Source organism: Rhamphochromis sp. 'chilingali' (assembly GCF_963969265.1).
Source record: "Rhamphochromis sp. 'chilingali' genome assembly, chromosome: 2".
In the NCBI taxonomy this organism is placed as follows: Eukaryota; Metazoa; Chordata; class Actinopteri; order Cichliformes; family Cichlidae; genus Rhamphochromis; species Rhamphochromis sp. 'chilingali'.
The window spans coordinates 21,680,589-21,699,438 of NC_137930.1; the positions used below are offsets into that span (position 1 = coordinate 21,680,589).

General features: G+C 39.7%; 1 protein-coding gene across 1 annotated transcript in view; it reads left to right on the forward strand.

Annotated features, from left to right (window-relative positions):
• The window catches only part of brinp1 (bone morphogenetic protein/retinoic acid inducible neural-specific 1), a 115,778-nt gene that overhangs the window by 73,151 nt on the left and 23,777 nt on the right, over nt 1-18,850 (forward strand). The window contains exon 5 of the mRNA XM_080869489.1: nt 8,964-9,069. Coding sequence (XP_080725615.1) covers nt 8,964-9,069 — 106 coding nt within the window. The remainder of the gene's footprint in view (nt 1-8,963; nt 9,070-18,850) is intronic.

An 18,850-nucleotide genomic window follows, 5' to 3' on the forward strand; every position in this document is an offset into this window, starting at 1 on the left:
AGGATTCATATCAACAGGAAAGGTAACAAAAGTATTCTAGAAAATGTAATCACTTGCAAAAATCAGAATTACTACGAGAAATAAGACGCACACATTTTTAAAACACCGTACTCTTATACACTCTGAATACACTCTCTATTAAGTTATACAGGTATACACATTATACAGATATAGAATGCTGCCAGATACACTGATTCCATACCTAAATCCTCATATGATTTTAAGTAAGAAAGAAAAAGAAAATCAATGATCTGCAGCACCGTAAATCAGAATTTATGCTGTGTATGACTTTGGCAAGCAATACTTGATTAACTGTGTCATTATCAGACTACTAATGAGGCGGCAGAACAGCACGTGAACATCAGGACAGCCAGCAGGGTATATCACAATCAATCTTTGATGACATCAGACATCTGTGCAGGCACTAATGCAAAGCTTCCTCATTATAAACGTAGTTTTTTTCATCAATGAGAAATACAAACAGTTGTTTGATTGTTATTGGACTCCTACAGGTTGCACATGCTGTGCAAGTTACAATGGTTGGAATACTAAAACACACAGAACACTATTAATCTTTAGTAAGAAAATTTCCCTAGGACCACTGATTGTATTGCTAAATAAAATTTGGTAATCAAAATCACTGATGGAAAAATGGTTACATTTGGCTAAAGTAGACATGGTCTAATGGTGAAATTTATCACAGGAAAAAAAAAAGCCCAACAGCATGGCACTGATTCTATATGTCTCTAAAACTCTACCGAATGGATGTTTCCATGACGTTTTTACTCATTTGGTCTTTTAGCTGGGTTTGGCTGAGGTTACCGCTGTTACATACATGTCAGCTCAAAATGTTCAATTAATTTGAGATCTAGTAACTGCAAATGTTTAGAAGATAGAGTAGGACAACTTGTTTGCCAGCCTAGCTGTAAAGGGGCATGGTTAGCGGCTTAGCTAAGTGCTGTCTTGCCAATTTATTTTGGCAGTTAGCCTGTTACTTGTGTCAGTTGTTTCAGAGGTTTTTGTATACATCCAGTCTTAGAGGAACATAGGCACTGAATTCTTACAGATGCCCACTCCACAATTGTGACATAGTGCAGTGAGTATGACATTTTAGAGCCTCTGCCACAAACCGGTCCTTTGAGTCCAATGCAGCTATTATGAGTTGGAGATGGATTATACTCCCTGAAGTGAAGATGTAGAAAAATATGTTGACTTGGATAGATGATTAAAGGGGACAAACCTACCACAGACTACAAGCTATAACATAGATAGCAAAGTGGCAATTTGTGAATGAAATGGTTATCAAGAGGGCGGGGAAATGCTCAACAAGATCGATTATTTTGTGCAAATAAAGAGAAACACACTCAAGAAGCAATGGAAACGGTATAAGATTGCTACTAAAAAGACCGCAGGGTGGTAGACATGATATCCCCCCCACTCCTTCAGTGTGTACCCTAATGATTCTTCAAATCCCCCCCAAATTCTCAACAAGCTCAAAGCCAATTATCATTACAATACACAGCACTTTCTGGATCATTGCATGAACTTAAGGCACCTGGCAAGACAGCAGAAGACTACACAGGTAAAGACGAACAACTGCTCCTGGCACTGTGGTTAGCACCACCACACATTACTGGTTGAGTATTCACTGTAGTACATGCATGGGAAACCCTTTTGACGTGCTCCACAATGTAAATCTCTTTACTGCCAAGACACTGAAAGAACTGCAAGGCACATGCAAAAATTGAGTTTTGTTTTAGTGTTCCTTCACCTATAACCACCAAATCCCAAATGAGCGGCTATTGCCAGGCCCATCCCTCTCCTGGGGATGTATCAAAGAAGTATTTCATCAGGTGAGATTGCTGCCTGAAGATCGGCCTATATAGTGATTTCTTGGGTGTGAGAGACTCTACTACCTAGAGTGTGTGAGTTGATCCTCCTGTTTGGGAATATGTGTTCACCAGGTGGTGCCCTATATATACTCCATAGCTAATGGCTATGCATTATCACAACCATCAGGGAAATGATGACTGTTCTATCAAGCACTTCAAAGTAAACAACTAGCTTCTGTTTGCCAGAAAGGCCAAAGATGTCATCAACAAACAGAGGGGCTTATTAACTTATTAATGACTTGTTAGCTTTGACAGTGGACAAACTGTTAGCTGTGTCATTAGCCGTTTACCCAAGAAGATCATCAGCTAAACATACAGACATGTACCCCATACACCTGCCCTGGGACTGTGCTGGTCATCCCACATCCCACAGTTACGCTGTGCTATAAACTAAATTGCTTTCCTCCCTTTGCCCCCATTTCTCACAGGATTTACTATGAGGGTCAAGGTTCTTTTTCACCAAATCTTGGACAAAAAGCAGTAGTGGAATGACCTTTTAGACAATAACATGCTTACAGCAATGGAAATTTGCTAACATGACCTGCAACACTTGGATGACAAAAGACTGTCTTGCTGCTATGTGAGTGCAGCTCTTGACCGTGCAGCCAGTAAGTGGGAGATTTACATCTTCTGAAATATACCCTGGCATACAGGCGGTTGCATGGGATACCTGCTCACAGACAGGAAATAGGATACAGGTGATAACTCAGAAAAACATCCTATTAATTTGTAATAACCATTTCCTCTAAAGGGACAGCGAATCCAGTTCATGCCAGCCAAACCCCCAATGCATAAGTTGTTCACTACTAACCATTTCCCTCTATGTAAGGGTCGACACTGTTCTTTCTGGCAGTCATCTGATCATGCGCTGCACAGAGTTCATTCAGTTGTTCTTTTTCACACACGCATCATCTCCAACATCCAACCCTTGAAGCAATTCCCATAGATCTATTTGCAGATTTAATTTAGCCGCTTTTCAAGTTGAAACTCTAGCCAGTCCAGCTGTGTTTGTGATTGAAACTCATGCCATCTGTGCCCCAACAATAAACCCTCTTTCAAAGTCTTTCGCTCTTGCATCTTCAGACAAGACCAGAATCCCTTTGGGCAGCTAAGCATTTCATCCATGACACAGCATCTATCCAAATGTTAACTGTTTAACTGTATCATACATTGAGCATGTATGGTTATTTAGGTTTATCGTTTAGTTTGTGATCCACTGGGATGTTTCAGTGCAAAGAGTTGTCTTCATAAAAAATGTAATGGCTATACGTAAGATTTAAGCTCATTCTTTAGATATTATATGGCATCTAAAATACTTTTGGTTAATGTAATTGTAATGCCCTGTGATCATTAATGAGACTTTATGATGAGTGTAAGTCAGCAATATAGTTTGAAAGTAAAGTCCAATTCTAATGAATTACTTTAAAAATGCTATTATATAAACATTTCTAGGCACTATGTAAGGGTTATTAGCAATTATATGATAAATATAATTGCTGCATATGTAGAATAATGCTACCTAAAAGCAGTGCAATGCTAAACTTATACATATGTTATTTCAACCAGTTACACTATTAAAACTTTGCTAAAAGCTGCCATTAATGGGTATAAACATTTTTTCAATCATATATCAATTCATTACTATCATTATTTTTAAGGTACTTATATGTATTTATATGACCTTCTTACAAAACGTTAGTGAGGTTTTTCCCCACTGTGCATAAAATCATACCTTGCTGATAGAAAAAAGATGACATATGGTTGTTTGTCTTTGTGTGGCTGAACTTCATTGCTGCAAGCTAGGACTCCAGTGGGGAGGGAGGGTCATTTAGGAATGAAAATAAGATACCCAATGGAGTGTTTTAATAGAAAGAAAATGTCAATTTTACGAATGAGTGTGTTCCCGTGGAAATGTGTGATTATGCAGCAAGACGTATGATGAGGAACTGGCTGTGTGAATGTGTGCTTGCATGCTATCTTGACTGTATGTGAGTCTGCATGTGACTGAGCGGCTGACTGTGTCGCGTACTCTATAGTCATTCATGCATGAAGTGTGCAAGTGTGCATTCCTACAGGGTGTGCTTACTGCATCCCTCACAAGGTCACCTATCCATACAGTTACTCTGGGCAGATTTACACCAGCAATCAATATGCACATTTCCTGATGATGCTGCAGTGCTGTGGGTGGTGGTAGTGTACCAGCAAGAGTCATATGATCCTTTTTCTCATCTCTCAGTCTAGTCTTGTGAGCCTTGTGTAGGGCAAGAGAAATTTAACATGTATACAATATGACCCAGATTTCTGTCGTCTGCAGAAGCCAAGTTCGGAGCAGTTTACATCTAATTTGCATTTGCCACAAGCAAGCATGACAGATTTTATATTCAGTGTTGCTTGAGTTACAACACTCGAGGGTGCCAAGTTTATAATTAGAAATGCCCTAAAGTTGATCTTTTTTTTTTTCCGTATCACTTAAAACTAAAGAGTTACATTAATAATGTCTTTTACACTTGACACATTTAGATATTTAAATATTCATACAGAGAATTTTATAAATGTTCAAGGGAAATGTGCTACTACAGAAAAAAAAACGTGGTTGCTCCGTGCCTCCAGTGTGACTTAGAGGAACACTCTAGCCACACGAAAAATGATATGAAGTAGGCAGAAAAGTGTCCTGAGAGAGTTTTCACTACCAGGGTGAAGAATTACAGAGGAGCACGTCTCTTCTTTTCTATGTAGCCATAAATAGCAAGTCATTAAGAAAATGGCATGTGATGGGCAGATTAGGATGGTGCAGCAGAAGAGACGTGTAATGAAGACAGTTGAACCTTACAGTAATCTTCCCTGTCCCACTCACCCATCTTATTGCCTCATACATTGTTTTCCTTATCTCACATAGCTTCAAACCACCTTTTATTTCTCCTTGTTCTTTCTTGCAACGGAGACTAGAATAATGTGTGGTTTGGTTTCAGAGAAACATCCTTTTCAGTATAGCAGTATAGAAGTAAGATCATACTACTCCCATGACAACTTCAAGGAATTGTAGAAATAATGACAGCTTCCTATGCTGTGTAATTTTAATGAACCTGACAAAAAGTGATTTTATTGCACGCTGAAGCAGTCGATACACACTGAATCATATGTAGAGATAGGGAGATGTTTTAGGTGACAAATGACAAAGTTATCTAATACAAGGCATAAGGGGACGGTATTATGATACATCTGGAGAGATGTATTAATAAAAAGATAGGTATACACTGGCCTAAACTCATGGATGCATTTACCTTTTGATACATGTGTGCACAAACTATGAGCAAAGCTCACATAATAGCAGTTTTACAGCTACCTTTTCCGTGTTTTATCCCTAATAATTCACAGTGCTTTAGAGTCTATTTTGTATAATAATTTTATATGAGATTCTTTTTTTCCATTGCACAGTTTTCACGAAATGACCTTTACCTATGATTTTAACTGCCAAATGTTCCTCTTTGTATTAAAGAAATTCCAGTTGGCGCTTAATGAAAGGCAGGTACATTAGAAAGGTCAGCTATAGATGTGAAGTGAATGGGCCTGTGTGCTGGAAAGGCAGATACCCAATTAAAGCAAGTTAACTAGGCCAATTCAAATCAAATAAAGTGAGAAAGATGACGGACTATAAATACATAGCTTGAGATGTAAACGTGCAAATCAAAATTTTCAGATGTGCTTGAGGTCAAAATGTTTCATGGGGTAGCTACTTAGCCACTGATCATTACATATGCAACCGGTTCCCAAGAAACAAGCAACATGATTGAGTCTGAATGCACAGACACACTGTATGCAAACACACACGTTACCCACAAGTACCCACACATACTACATGCACCTGATGTACTGCAGCTGCATGGTATGTATATCATGAAGCTATATTTTGCATTTTGAAATACAGAGAACTTTGCACAGGAAAAACGTAGGTTTGTTTTTTTTTTTTTTTTTTTAATATATGGGGCTCGGGGAATAATATATGTGCATTAAGTCACCAACAGAACCTGCAACTTTAGATCTCCTGTGCATTATCTCTTATTTACTTGGTTAGATGATTTTCTTGGTGACAGATGACAATTAGATGGTTGTTCCAGAACTATGGTTTCTGTCTGTGGACTGTTATACAGTCCGGGCCCAGTGGGATTCCACTGTTGTGTTCTGCTTAATAATCCAAATCCTCTAAGTCCCCCTTGGCCCACTTCAGTCCTTTGATTGCTCCTTGTATTTTTATTACGTTACACTCCATTTTCATAATCTGGTGCATAGCATTCTTATGGTGTGTGGTGGAGAAAATGAAAAGACAGAGCCTAACAAGTAATGCACTACGCTCTCCTAAGGTCATCCAGATTACAAGGGTCAGTCTCTAATCCTTAAAGCCGGGTGTGCTCTTAATTTGGAACCATAATTCTTGGAGCAAATAACTCCATAGAAAAATGGCTGTGAAGAAAAATGGCAAGAAGCAAGTGTTCATATATATGCACACAATTTGTGTGAGAGTAAAGATCTAAATATGCCTTAGCTTGCCCATGAAATCACCTATTTTGTCACATGGGAGATGTCCCGAAGTGACAGGGGACAGATATCCACCTTTGTTCAGTCACCCTGGGTCGTGCAATACAACCTTTTGAAGGAGGTCATTCATTTCACAATAAGAACAACAAAAAGGGAGGAAAAGAGCTGGGTCAGCAAAAATGTGAATGGCACAGTGTGACTGCGTCGTTCTGTTATCAGTTCAGATGCACACATTAGTCAAGTGCACCTCAGCACCTCAAAACTTCAAAACCTTTGCCATTCAATTCTTTATTTCTTTTAACCAAACTAATGAATTGTGGCTAAAAACTGCAAGGAGGTGATCATTATTACCTCATTAATAGTTTTTAAAAGTCATACATGCTAACCTTTGTTGAAAGGAAATTTCTTTGAATGTGATTCAAATTAAACTGGAATAAGCCCTTATATTATGAAGACAGTAAAATGTGAATTTCTAATCTGGAAAGCAGGAGTTCAGTTACTTACAGTGCTGTAAACAGCAGGTACTGTATGCGTTTTAATTTAAAATAGTAAAGCTTCAGTGGATCAACCACTTTTTTCCATTTGTATCTTAAAGGAAAAGACCAGTAAAACATTTGGTGGTAGCAATACCAGAATGCTAGCGTGACATTTTTAAATAGTATTTCCAATCTCTGTATGTTTCTTTCACACTCCATTCATTTAATTTCAGTCATTAAAATGTTGTATATTTTTAACAAATAATATGCAACAATGGCATACCGTAATCTACAGATAAAGAATGTCAGCGTTATCGTCAAATATGAAGAACAAACAAAACAAAAACAAAAAAGCTATTGCATCTCTAGCATGTGCCCTAATATAGCAAGATTTATTCAAGAGCATATTGATTGAATATGAAGATTATATAGTTCTACTCCAGTCTGTCCCTGTCTGTCTTCTGATTTTGCCGCCTGATGCCAGGGGTAGATTTACATCTGTCTAATTTCGTGCTTGTCAGCCCACCATCTGGTATGGTATCAAAATTAAAGACAGGAAAAAATGATATCACACTGTCAATCACACACACACACACACAAATGTGCAATATAAGTTACTGAAGCTGTCTGTGGTGAAAATTCATCTCACAACAGATATGAATGTGATGGTTCTGCGTCTTGACCCAGTGTTTTGAATCTTGTTTAATCATTATTGTGTGAGTGTCTTATGTTTCCTCGTTTAGTTTTCTTGCACTTATGATTGCATTTTTCTCTGTGGTTTTGGTTTAGTTCCCTTTAGTGTTTCCCTTCCCCTGTGTTTTGTCCTCAGTGTGTCCTGTAGATGTCAGTCTTGTTGTCATGCCATGTCATCTCGTAGCCTTTGTCTCTGTGTTCTGTCTTCAACGTTCCCTCAGCCTCCCCAGCCTGTCTAAAGCCCTCTGTGGATACAAAAGCTCACCTTGTTTTTCACACATTTTAATGAGTTCAGTTTTAAATCATTTTTGTTTGCAATATATAATCTTGTAAGGGCACAAAACTTTTTAAATTGGCATAATCTCAAACCAAATCTAAAAATGAAGCATTGATACAATATGTAAAATATTCTAAGAAGTTGCATTTCAATCCAAACCGTGATATATTCTCAATCCAAATATTTTTCACTGTTCAAAGGCAGGTTTGTCTGCGCCTCCTCTACCCCACATAGCTCCTAACAAATATTATTGCACTATTTAAAACTGGAAACAGTCTTTTATGTCAGGAATTTCAGGGATCTTTTTGCTTAAATGGGTAGTTTCAGAAGCCCTTCCATCATATCAGATGTTGGAATGTGTAAAAATGACTAATTTGAGGACTTGCAACATGTGGATCATTGTTTGCAAATTTTGTTGCTTTGTTTAAATTTCTTTATATTTATTGATTCATTTGTTATGCCTCTGAGATAAAAAGATTCTTTCAAAATCCTTGACACAGGTTTGACTAAGCCAGGCTAGATTTCTGATTTCAATACTTTCTGTTATGCTTACATTGTTTTATTTTTGTTCCGTTCTCTATTTTTTTGTCATAGATAAAGATGTTTATTGTTTTGTTGTTTGGAACAGAACAATCCCATAGTTCAAAAATATTCCTCCTGCAAAACAGCTTAATTTCTCCCCCCCCCCCCCCCCCAAAAGATCGCATCCTTGTGGCAAGATGAACATCAGCCTTGTGGAAAAATAACCGAGTCAGTTAGTTCTCAATACATTATTTGCCTGTTGGTGTAATAACAATAGTGTGAATGCTGTACAGTCTGTACATATGAGAGTCTAAGTAGCTCAAACATAATAATACACCTAAACATTGTTAAAGGGTGGTTTGTTGTGTGATGGCTTCTTTTAAATGAGGAATACTTCATCGAGCAGAGTACAGTGAAAGCACAATAGATGAAACAAAGATATGTAGTCGTGTAATAGTGTAGTAATACTTGAACACAACGGGCACGCAGACGTTTGTATGCCCGCACGCACACAAGTACAGAAAGTGAATCTGATATGTGTTTTTCATTTGAGTCCTAATTCTCTTGCAGGTGACAGAGACACGGACGGGCCCGCTGGGATGCAGTAGCTATGACAATCTGGACTCAGTTAGCTCAATCCTTCTGCAGAGCCCTGAGAGCAAGCTTCATCTACAAGGTAAACACTGCCCACATTCATCCCCAGAATGCTGGCTGTCACAAAGAAGGAGGGTCAAACTCTCGCTTGACCTCTAAAATGAAATGACATCTATACACTTAGATGAAATAGTCTGAGGTGGACTAAAGAAATGGCTTGTGGTTTCTGAAGAATTGAAAGTCAATGCATTTTTTAATTGGCACTGGGATGGGGATAGAATTGCTCCCCATTCCCATCTGGGGATTTCAGCACAATGTTCTGGTTATAGACGTGCGCTTGTGTTCTAATGTGATTGTGTCTTAAGTCTTTCTAAGCTTTGATCAAAGACAGGTCTCCAAAACAGTTGTTTGAACAGTGCAAACTAATCAGTTATGAGAGTACAAAGTAGCACTTTCTGTGTAGCTGCAATGTGTAAAGGGACAAATGAAACAAGGTGTTTAGACAGTGTTTTTATGTTTGACAGTGCTAGAGCCATATAATGGTTTATAGGAACAAGCTCGCTATTTATACAGGAGTTTCTTTCATTAGGATTTGTCAGTATTTGAAAATGAATCTACTTTGCTCATGGATCATACGTTGGTCAGTGCACACAGCAAATTTACCTATGAATGGTGATGTTCTTTTAAATTAAAATAGGTCTGTCTTTCTAACAGAAGTAACAATTAGCTTAAGAGAGGAATTACATGCAGTGTCAGTCACCCAGGGGAAAACGAATGATGAAAGACTCTGTAACTGTGGTCAAGTGTTTGAGAAGTGTGATTGCTTCTTTGATTTATTTCAGTTTATGCAGGTTATTAGAACTAGTTTGAAAATCACATAGGCCTATTTTTAATCCACACATCTCCATCTCCCTCTCAGAAGGGATCATTATTCCTTCTCCAAAGTCAGAAAACTAAGTGGTTTGTCAAAGAAACACTTTTAAGTCCTTGGCTGCCACTTACTCAAAGCACTCTATAGGTTTTGGGAAAAGCTTTATTGTCATGCACCAAATGTATTAGCCTTGTGCTTTGAAGAGTGCTTTGTCACAGAATTGATAGATGACAGGCCCGGAAAAGATTCTTTCTTTTGGTTTGATAATAACTCCACTAGAAAGCGAATGCTTTTATGATTGGTTACAGGCTTAGCAATTTTTATTAAACTAAATTATATTGGTGTGTGTGTGTGCGTATGTGTGTGTAGTGTGTATGCTTATGTGTACCAGAGAGCGGTGGTGGAGGCGGGGGTGTTAAGAGTTTGTCTGAAAATGTGTTCTTTGGAGAGCAATCATTGTTTCTGCTTTTAATTAGAGGACAGCTGATGGTGTAACTTCTTCAATAACTGTGGTGCTCTTCAAAGTGATGGCACTTCACTCAGCCCATGAAGAGGGATGTGGCCAGTAGAGAGCTTTTAAGGTCTATGCTGATCAAATATGTTAATAATGAGACCCAACCATTTAATACAACTTATAGTTGTCAAGAAAATGGTTCAGTTTAGATGACTTTATTTTTTTTAGTTTAGTTGTAGTTTATTTATTTTTTTGTCTCTTATTAAACAATATATTTTTCTCAGATTAGAGTAGCCATCTATTTTTGTAAAGAACATTTGTTTGCAGTCTAAGAGTCGGTATGGCTTCACTTTACATGCCTACATGCCGTTTTCCGTCATTAACAACATAAACACAAACATCGAGGTAGTCTTTATCTTGATCTGTGAGGCACTGCTGCAAAAAAGTTGGACTCTTTGCCATCCTAATTCAGAAAAAGTTTGGACTTGGAGGAAAATACAAATAAATGCAGAATGCAATGATTTGCATTTAAAGATTGTGGAACAATTTCAGAATAATGTTCTCCGGTGTAAAATTGCAAAGACTTTCATCATCTATAGTCCATAATATAAAAAGATGCTGAGAATATGTAGAAATTCAGCAAGAGTTTTGCCTTTCTGAGAGATGAAGTGGAAAATTAGTGTTGGGTGTCTGTGGTCTGCAGTCTCTCAAGCAGCATGACATTTAAAACATGTATGATTCTGTCATGGAAATCACTGCATGGGCTTAGAAAACACTATCAGGAATCACTCTCTCTGAGCAGAGTTCGCTGTGCCATCCATAAATGCAGGTTAAAGCTCTCTCATGCAAAGAAGATGCCGTATGTCCAGTAACACCATTGTCTTCTACAATACAGGGTGGGCCATTTATATGGATACACCATAATAAAATGGGAATGGTTGGTGATATTAAAGTCCTGTTTGTGGTACATTAGTATATGTGAGGGGGCAAACTCCTGAAGATGGGTGGTGACCATCTTGGATACAACTTTAGTTTTTTCAATTGGAAAAGGGCCATGTGACACATCAAACTTACCGGTAATGTCACAAGAAAAACAATGGTGTGCTTGGTTTCAATGTAACTTTATTCTTTCATGGGTTATTTACAAGTTTCTGACCATAAATAAAAATAAAATGTGTTCAATGTGCTGCCCATTGCGTTGGATTGTCAATGCAACCCTCTTCTCCCACTCTTCACACACTGATAGCAACACCGCAGGAGAAATGCCAGCACAGGCATCCAGTATCCGTAGTTTCAGGTGCTGCACATCTCGTATCTTCACCCCATAGACAATTGCCTTCAGATGACCCCAAAGATAAAAGTCTAAGGGGGTCAGATCGGGAGACCTTGGGGGCCATTCAACTGGCCCATGACGACCAATCCACGTTCCAGGAAACTGTTCATCTAGAAATGCTCGGACCTGGCACCCATAATGTGGTGGTGCACCATCTTGCTGGAAAAACTCAGGGAACGTGCCAGCTTCAGTGCATAAAGACGGAAACACATCATCATTTAGCAATTTCAAATATCCAGTGGCCTTGAGGTTTCCATTGATGAAGAATGGACCCACTATCGTTGTACCCCATATACCACACCAAACCATCACTTTTGTTGTTCCAACAGTCTTGGAGGATCCATCCAATGTGGGTTAGTGTCAGACCAATAGCGGTGGTTTTGTTTGTTAACTTCACCATTCACATAAAAGTTTGCCTCATCACTGAACAAAATCTTCTGAGTGAACTGGGGGTCCTGTTCCAATTTTTGTTTTGCCCATTCTACAAATTCTGTGCACCGATCTGGGTCATCCTCGTTGAGATGCTGCAGTAGCTGGAGTTTGTAAGGGTGCCATTTGTGAGTAGCTAATATCCGCCGAAGGGATGTTCGACTAATGCCACTCTCCAGTGACATGCGGCGAGTGCTACGCTGTGGGCTCTGGCTGAATGAAGCTAGGACAGCCACTGATGTTTCTTCATTAGTGACAGTTTTCTTGTGTCCACATTTTGGCAAATCCAACACTGAACCAGTTTCACGAAACTTAGCAAGCAGTTTGCTAACTGTAGCATGGGAGATGGGTGGTCTCGTAGGGTGTCTTGAAATCTGCTGCAATGACCCGGTTACTGCGTTCACCAGATATCAACACAATTTCGATCCGCTCCTCACGTGTTAACCTCTTCGACATGTCAATGGCTGTGAACAAAGAGAAACTTGTAAATAACTCATGAAAGAATAAAGTTACGTTGAAACCAAGCACACCATTGTTTTTCTTGTGACATTAGGCAAGGCAAGGCAAATTTATTTGTATAGCACAATTCAACAACAAGGTGATTCAAAGTGCTTCACAGAGACATTAGAAACAAAAACAAATAAAAAGCATGATTTAAAATTGATTAAAACAAGCAAACAAACAAACTAACTAAACACACACATTTCACACCTGTTCGCGCGATCTGAACCCTTATCGTAAGGGGAGCTACCAGTCCTTCTGTGGACGAGCTACTTTCTATTTTAAATTCCCTGAATTTAAAATACTCTCTAGACCCAGTCTAGACCCAGTTGGGGAGCTACCCAGAGCTCTAATCCCACACCTGTTCGCGCGATCTGAACCCTTATCGTAAGGGGAGCTACCAGTCCTTCTGTGGACGAGCTACTTTCTATTTTAAATTCCCTGAATTTAAAATACTCTCTAGACCCAGTCTAGACCCAGCTGGGGAGCTACCCAGAGCTCTAAACCCACTTAACAAACAAACAAACAAACAAACAAAAACAGTATATAAAATCAAAACAGATAAAATCAGAACAGTAGATAAAATCAGTAGTTAATGTAAGTTTTGAAATTTAAGCTTAACAAACAAACAAAACAGTATATAAAATCAAAACAGATAAAATCAGAAATAGATAAGATCAGTAGTTAGTGTACGTTTTGAAATTTAAGCTTAAAAGTGTGGATTTGGTGCTTTATTCAAATGCAGCTGAGAACAGGTGAGTCTTCAACCTGGATTTAAATAAACTGAGTGTTTCAGCTGATCTGAGGCTTTCTGGGAGTTTGTTCCAGATATAAGGAGTATAAAAGCTGAATGCAGCTTCTCCGTGTCTGGTTCTGACTCTGGGAACTGATAAAAGACCGGATCCAGATGACCTGAGGGATCTGGATGGTTCATACTGGGTCAGGAGGTCACTGATGTATTTTGGTCCTAAACCATTCAGAGCTTTATAGGCCAGCATCAGAACTTTAAAGTCTATCCTCTGACGGACAGGCAGCCAGTGTAAAGACCTCAGAGCTGGACTGATGTGGTCCACTTTTTTGGTCTTAGTGAGGACTCGAGCAGCAGAGTTCTGAATGAGCTGTAGTTGTCTGACTGATTTTTTAGGTAGACCTGTAAAGATGCTGTTACAGTAATCAAGCCTACTAAAAATGAATGCATGGACTAGTTTTTCCAGGTCCTGTTGAGACATTAGATCTTTTATCCTTGATATATTCTTGAGGTGATAGTAAGCTGACTTTGTTATTGTCTTAATGTGTTTTTCTAAGTTTAGGTCTGCATCCATCACTACACCCAAATTTCTCGCCATTACCAATAAGTTTGATGTGTCACATGGTCCTCTTCCTATTGAAAAAACTAAAGTTGTATCCAAGATGGCTGACTTCTAAATGGCCACCATGGTCACCACCCATCTTGAGGAGTTTGCCCCCTCACATATACTAATGTGCCACAAACAAGACTTTAATAACACCAACCATTCCCATTTTATTATGGTGTATCCATATAAATGGCCCACCCAAAGGGTGCTGAAAGGCGTATGCAGGTTGTGAAGTAGCACTTCCTTCCGTCCAGACAATGTCTTATATAGGGAAGGTCTTGCATAGTTCAGCATGCTAAATGCATGGTGCAGCTGTTACACCACTGTGGCTTTGTCCAGGTGCTGAACTGATCTGCCCGCAGTCTTCTGATGTCATTGCACAGTGGCCTTTGCTTGATGTATGCACAGTGACTGTATGTTTAATAACTTGTTGTACACGCAGGGGTAGCACAGTTAATGTGGGGAAAATTATGGATTTATAAAGTAATTTTACAGTGGAAATAAAGTGTAGGGATTAAAACAATCAATCCATAATTGTAATACAACTCATGCATGATTCTAAATAAAAATAATATTATTTTTTCAATTATAAAAGAAGTCAATAAGCAAAAAATGTATAGCTAGAAATAGACAATACCAGGAGTGTTGCTCTGTAGCTGATTAATAGTTGAGCAAATAAATGGCTGAACATATTTTTGTGACTAATATATGGCTGCTAGGGTATACTACTTATTGTTCGGCTATTTAGGTTATTTCACATTGCTGCTAGTACGAGGATTGTATTATGTCATTTAAATGTTTGTCACATGATGGTCAGATTAAAAACAAAACAAAAACCACGCCAGTGTGTTGCTTTAAAACTCAAACAGTTTAGGTTATATTAATATAAAGGGAAGTCTTTATGGACATCTCTCTTTGGTGGAGGGTTCATCAAAAAAAAGAAGAAAGGTCTTGGTGTAAATTACCAAAATCATTATCATGACCAAAAGAGTATTTGTGAAGGAGAATAGGCACTTAGAACTGGCTTTGGTCTCAACTGCAGGTGGGAAGTGATGAATTATATCTAGTTTCAAGTACCACACGGTGGGGAGAACACTGGTTTTCAAGAGACGAGCTGAGTGAGTAGCCGTGATTTAGCCTGTCTCGGACCAACTCTTAATAAATGAAGGGGTAATGAATGTGTAAATGATCCTGGATTCTCCTAATCCCACCACCCACATCAAGCAAACAACATATTCAGCAGAAAAAAAACGACAATGCATATAAAATCCAGGAGCCCCATGGGTTCAGTGGGATAATTGCTTTCATTGTTCTGCAGTTCCTTCAGCTAAACCGATACCGATGACATTTAGATAAGTGGAAGTGACATACATAATCAGAACACACGAAATATAAATTGTCATCTCAGCAGCATGTTTTTCTTGTTTCTCCACTGTGAGGGAGGACTGTAAGTGTCATGGTGGCTCCAAAAGCATTTTTTTCCTCTTTAGACAAACACAGTTCAATTCTCTGCAAGATTTACTGTGTCCCTAGACTGGCCTTTACATTGAGTGGCCCAAAAAATAACAGCTTTGACAGCATTGTCCTCTTTTTACAATACACCATAAATGAACTTCTCAGACTGTCCCTTGAGGAAGATGACATTGGCTGGGTCCAGTGCTACTCTAATAAGCACTAGCAGCTCTCAGCACATCTAATGAACGCCCACCATGTGTCTCATTTACAAATGCCTATTGACCTTTTACCAGACAATTAGCTAAAATGCTAACTTTTGGCATTTAAACTGTGGGGAGGAGTCACAACTGGCCAATGTGGAAGATCACAGATCACTGCCTGCTATCTAATATGAAAATACACATCACCATGCAACATCTACGTACTTGATTCATTTATCAGCGGGAAGTGTGAGCACCTCTATAAAAGCAGACATTTTGACAGTTTGCTGGCCTGAACCATTCAGGTGTGTGTTAACACAATATTCATCCCAGGAGTGAACATCCCAGCAAATTCACCCCAAGGTCAGACCCTGCAATCCTCAGAGAAATTGCAAAAAACCTAAGAGCTGCTTCTCAGACTCTACAGGCCTCAGTTAGCATGTTAAATTTAAAAGTTCATAACAGTACAGTTAGAAAAAGACTGAAAGAGCATAGTTGTTAGTTTGAGATGCCAGGAGAAAATCTCTTCTCTCTAAAAATAAAAAAAGAGAGAGACTCAGCCTGAATCTTTTTGCATCCTGATGAAGTCTGGATGGTAAGAAAGATAACATACGCAAAGTGGTTCATTTCATTATTCAAGTTTTTATGATTTTTCCATGTAGCTTCTCCTGTTTACATATATTTTCTGTACTATCTGCACTAGAAGTGCATGGGGAAAGTGCTTTTGAAGGAGCTGGCTACAGAAAGCAATTCTGAACGACACTTTTAGATGGTACACCTCCAGAATTCCTGTTTGCGTTCTGTTTAATATGTAAGTGATGAAACTGTAGTCATTTGTGATGATCCAAAATAAGACTTTTCAAGTACATTTTGTTCTCAGTTTTGTGTTTTTTTGTGTTATTATTCTATTTGTGTTCATTTGTCTTAACTCACCTTTTTCTCAGTTTCTCCACTCTGTGTTTTTTACCATTGTTTTTCATGCTATTTTTTAATTTAACTCTTCAGCAATCCAAATCATATTCCATATTGTGTACACTGGGCATTTATGTGTGAAGCTTATGCCACGTCTTCTTCATTTTATGTGAATGAATAGACGGAAATGAAAAAAGGGTAATCTAGACCAGCCATTTTAATTGCTTATGAATTAAATAAAAGGATCATATTAATATGCAGGGTCACATGAGTTACAACACAGATGCATTAATAGAAAACCCACTCTATTTCATTCTTCTATTTAAACTTTTAATCATGACTTTTTTCTGGTTTTACTATTGTATTTTTTAAATCCAGACCTCTGTACTTTATCAGGTTACAGGCATACATGCCATATGCACAAATAACCAATCACAAACCTGTGATCTGTTTTTTTTTTTTCCAGTTTTTTTTTAGTAATTTTATTCGGTAGGATTAGGTCCAGAACCTGTCACAGGCTGGGTCTTCGACCCAGCACTTTGAGTTTTCTTTGTATTGTTCTTATTTTTTGAGATGTTGTTAGTTTTGTGTTATTTCCTATTTGCCTTTAGTTTAGGCAGTTATTGTTCCTGGGTTTTCTATGTTTGAGTTCTTGCATTATTCATCACGTATTTGGTATGTTAAGTTTGTATTGTCATGTCTAGTTTTAGTGTTTCCTGTTTTATTCTGACAGTGTCATGTGTTCTTTGGTCATTGTATTTAGTTTCACTCCTCCTGGTCCTGTCATTAGATTCATGTCAGTCAGCTGTTTCCTCATGTGTCTCCACTTCCCCTGATCACCTCATGTGTGTATTTAAGCCTTCTGTTTTCTGCATGTCATGGTCGGGTCGTCTGTTTATCTTACCAGAGTCACAGTCACAGTCACAGTCTTAGTCTTCGTCTTCGTCTGTTTTTCCACCATAGTCATAGTTACAGTCTTTGTCATAGTATGTCATAGTCTTTGTTTCTTAGTGGTTTTTTTTGTCAGTTTGCTTTAGGTTCCTGGTTTTAGCCCTGCAATCATCCAAATAAAGGATCGCTTTCTGTTTAAACTTACAACTCCTCGTCTTCATCTGCCTTTGGGTCCTGTTTCCATTCACATCGGCGCACCCTGCCGTGACAGAACGACCCGACCAGTATGGACCCAGCGGATGTCTGCGAGGATTTTTTTGAGTTCAGCACTCGTGTGACCATCCTCCAGGGACAGTGGAGAATCTATTCAGTATGCAGACAGGAGAGTGAGAAGGAGTCAGTTAAAGTTCAGCTACGACAGATCTTGTCTGCTTACCCTGTTTACACGGCGGAATTGTCGGAGGATGTGCAGGATTTCGTTCGCACAGTTTTGCCACCGCAGCAGCGTCAAAACCACGAACAGGAATCACTGCCGCTGCCTTGCGAGCCTGAGACGGTTCGTGTCGGTTCGCTGAGACTCGCCGCAGCGGCACCACCTCTCAGCTCATCAGTTTCCACACCCTCGTCACAGTCTTGCCACACTCTTGCCACGGTCCAGTGCGAGGAAGCGCTGGACGCCATAGATTTGGACTACGACGAACGTCAGGCAATATTCAGCGCTCTATTGGACGAGGAGCTCCGGTGGAAGCCATGGCTCATTCCAGAGCATGAGCACCCTTTCCGGGGAACTCGACTGGCTCTCGGGGGTCCCCGGAGTTACCAGGGACTTCCACCCGTTGCTCCGCCGTCTCCCACTCTCAAGAAAAAGCGGCGTGCGCGCCACCGACGCTCCGCACCACAAACGCAAGGGAGTGACTATGTTTTGGCTCCTCATGTTTTTTCTCCGGAGGTTAGAGAAGCTGACACTGCTTTTCCGGTTCATGAGCCCGGCTGTAAAGAGACTGTTTGCACAGGTAATGCTAGCCATCAGGCTCAGCTAAGCTGTTGTGGGACTGCATACCAGGCCGTTTTGGAGCCGGGGACGGAGGTGCAGCTTGTGCAGCCTTTTTCAGTGTCAGCCGGAGGGCCCGGGGAGCCCGTCCAGCCTCATGCTTCGTCTGCTGGAGGTTCGGGAGAACCCAGCCAGCCTCATGCTTCGTCTGCTGGAGGTTCGGGAGAACCCATTCAGCCACACGCCTCGTCTGCTGGAGGTTCGGGAGAACCCATTCAGCCACACGCCTCGTCTGCTGGAGGTTCGGGAGAACCCATTCAGCCACACGCCTCGTCTGCTGGAGGTTCGGGAGAACCCATTCAGCCACACGCCTCGTCTGCTGGAGGTTCGGGAGAACCCATTCAGCCACACGCCTCGTCTGCTGGAGGTTCGGGAGAACCCATTCAGCCACACGCCTCGTCTGCTGGAGGT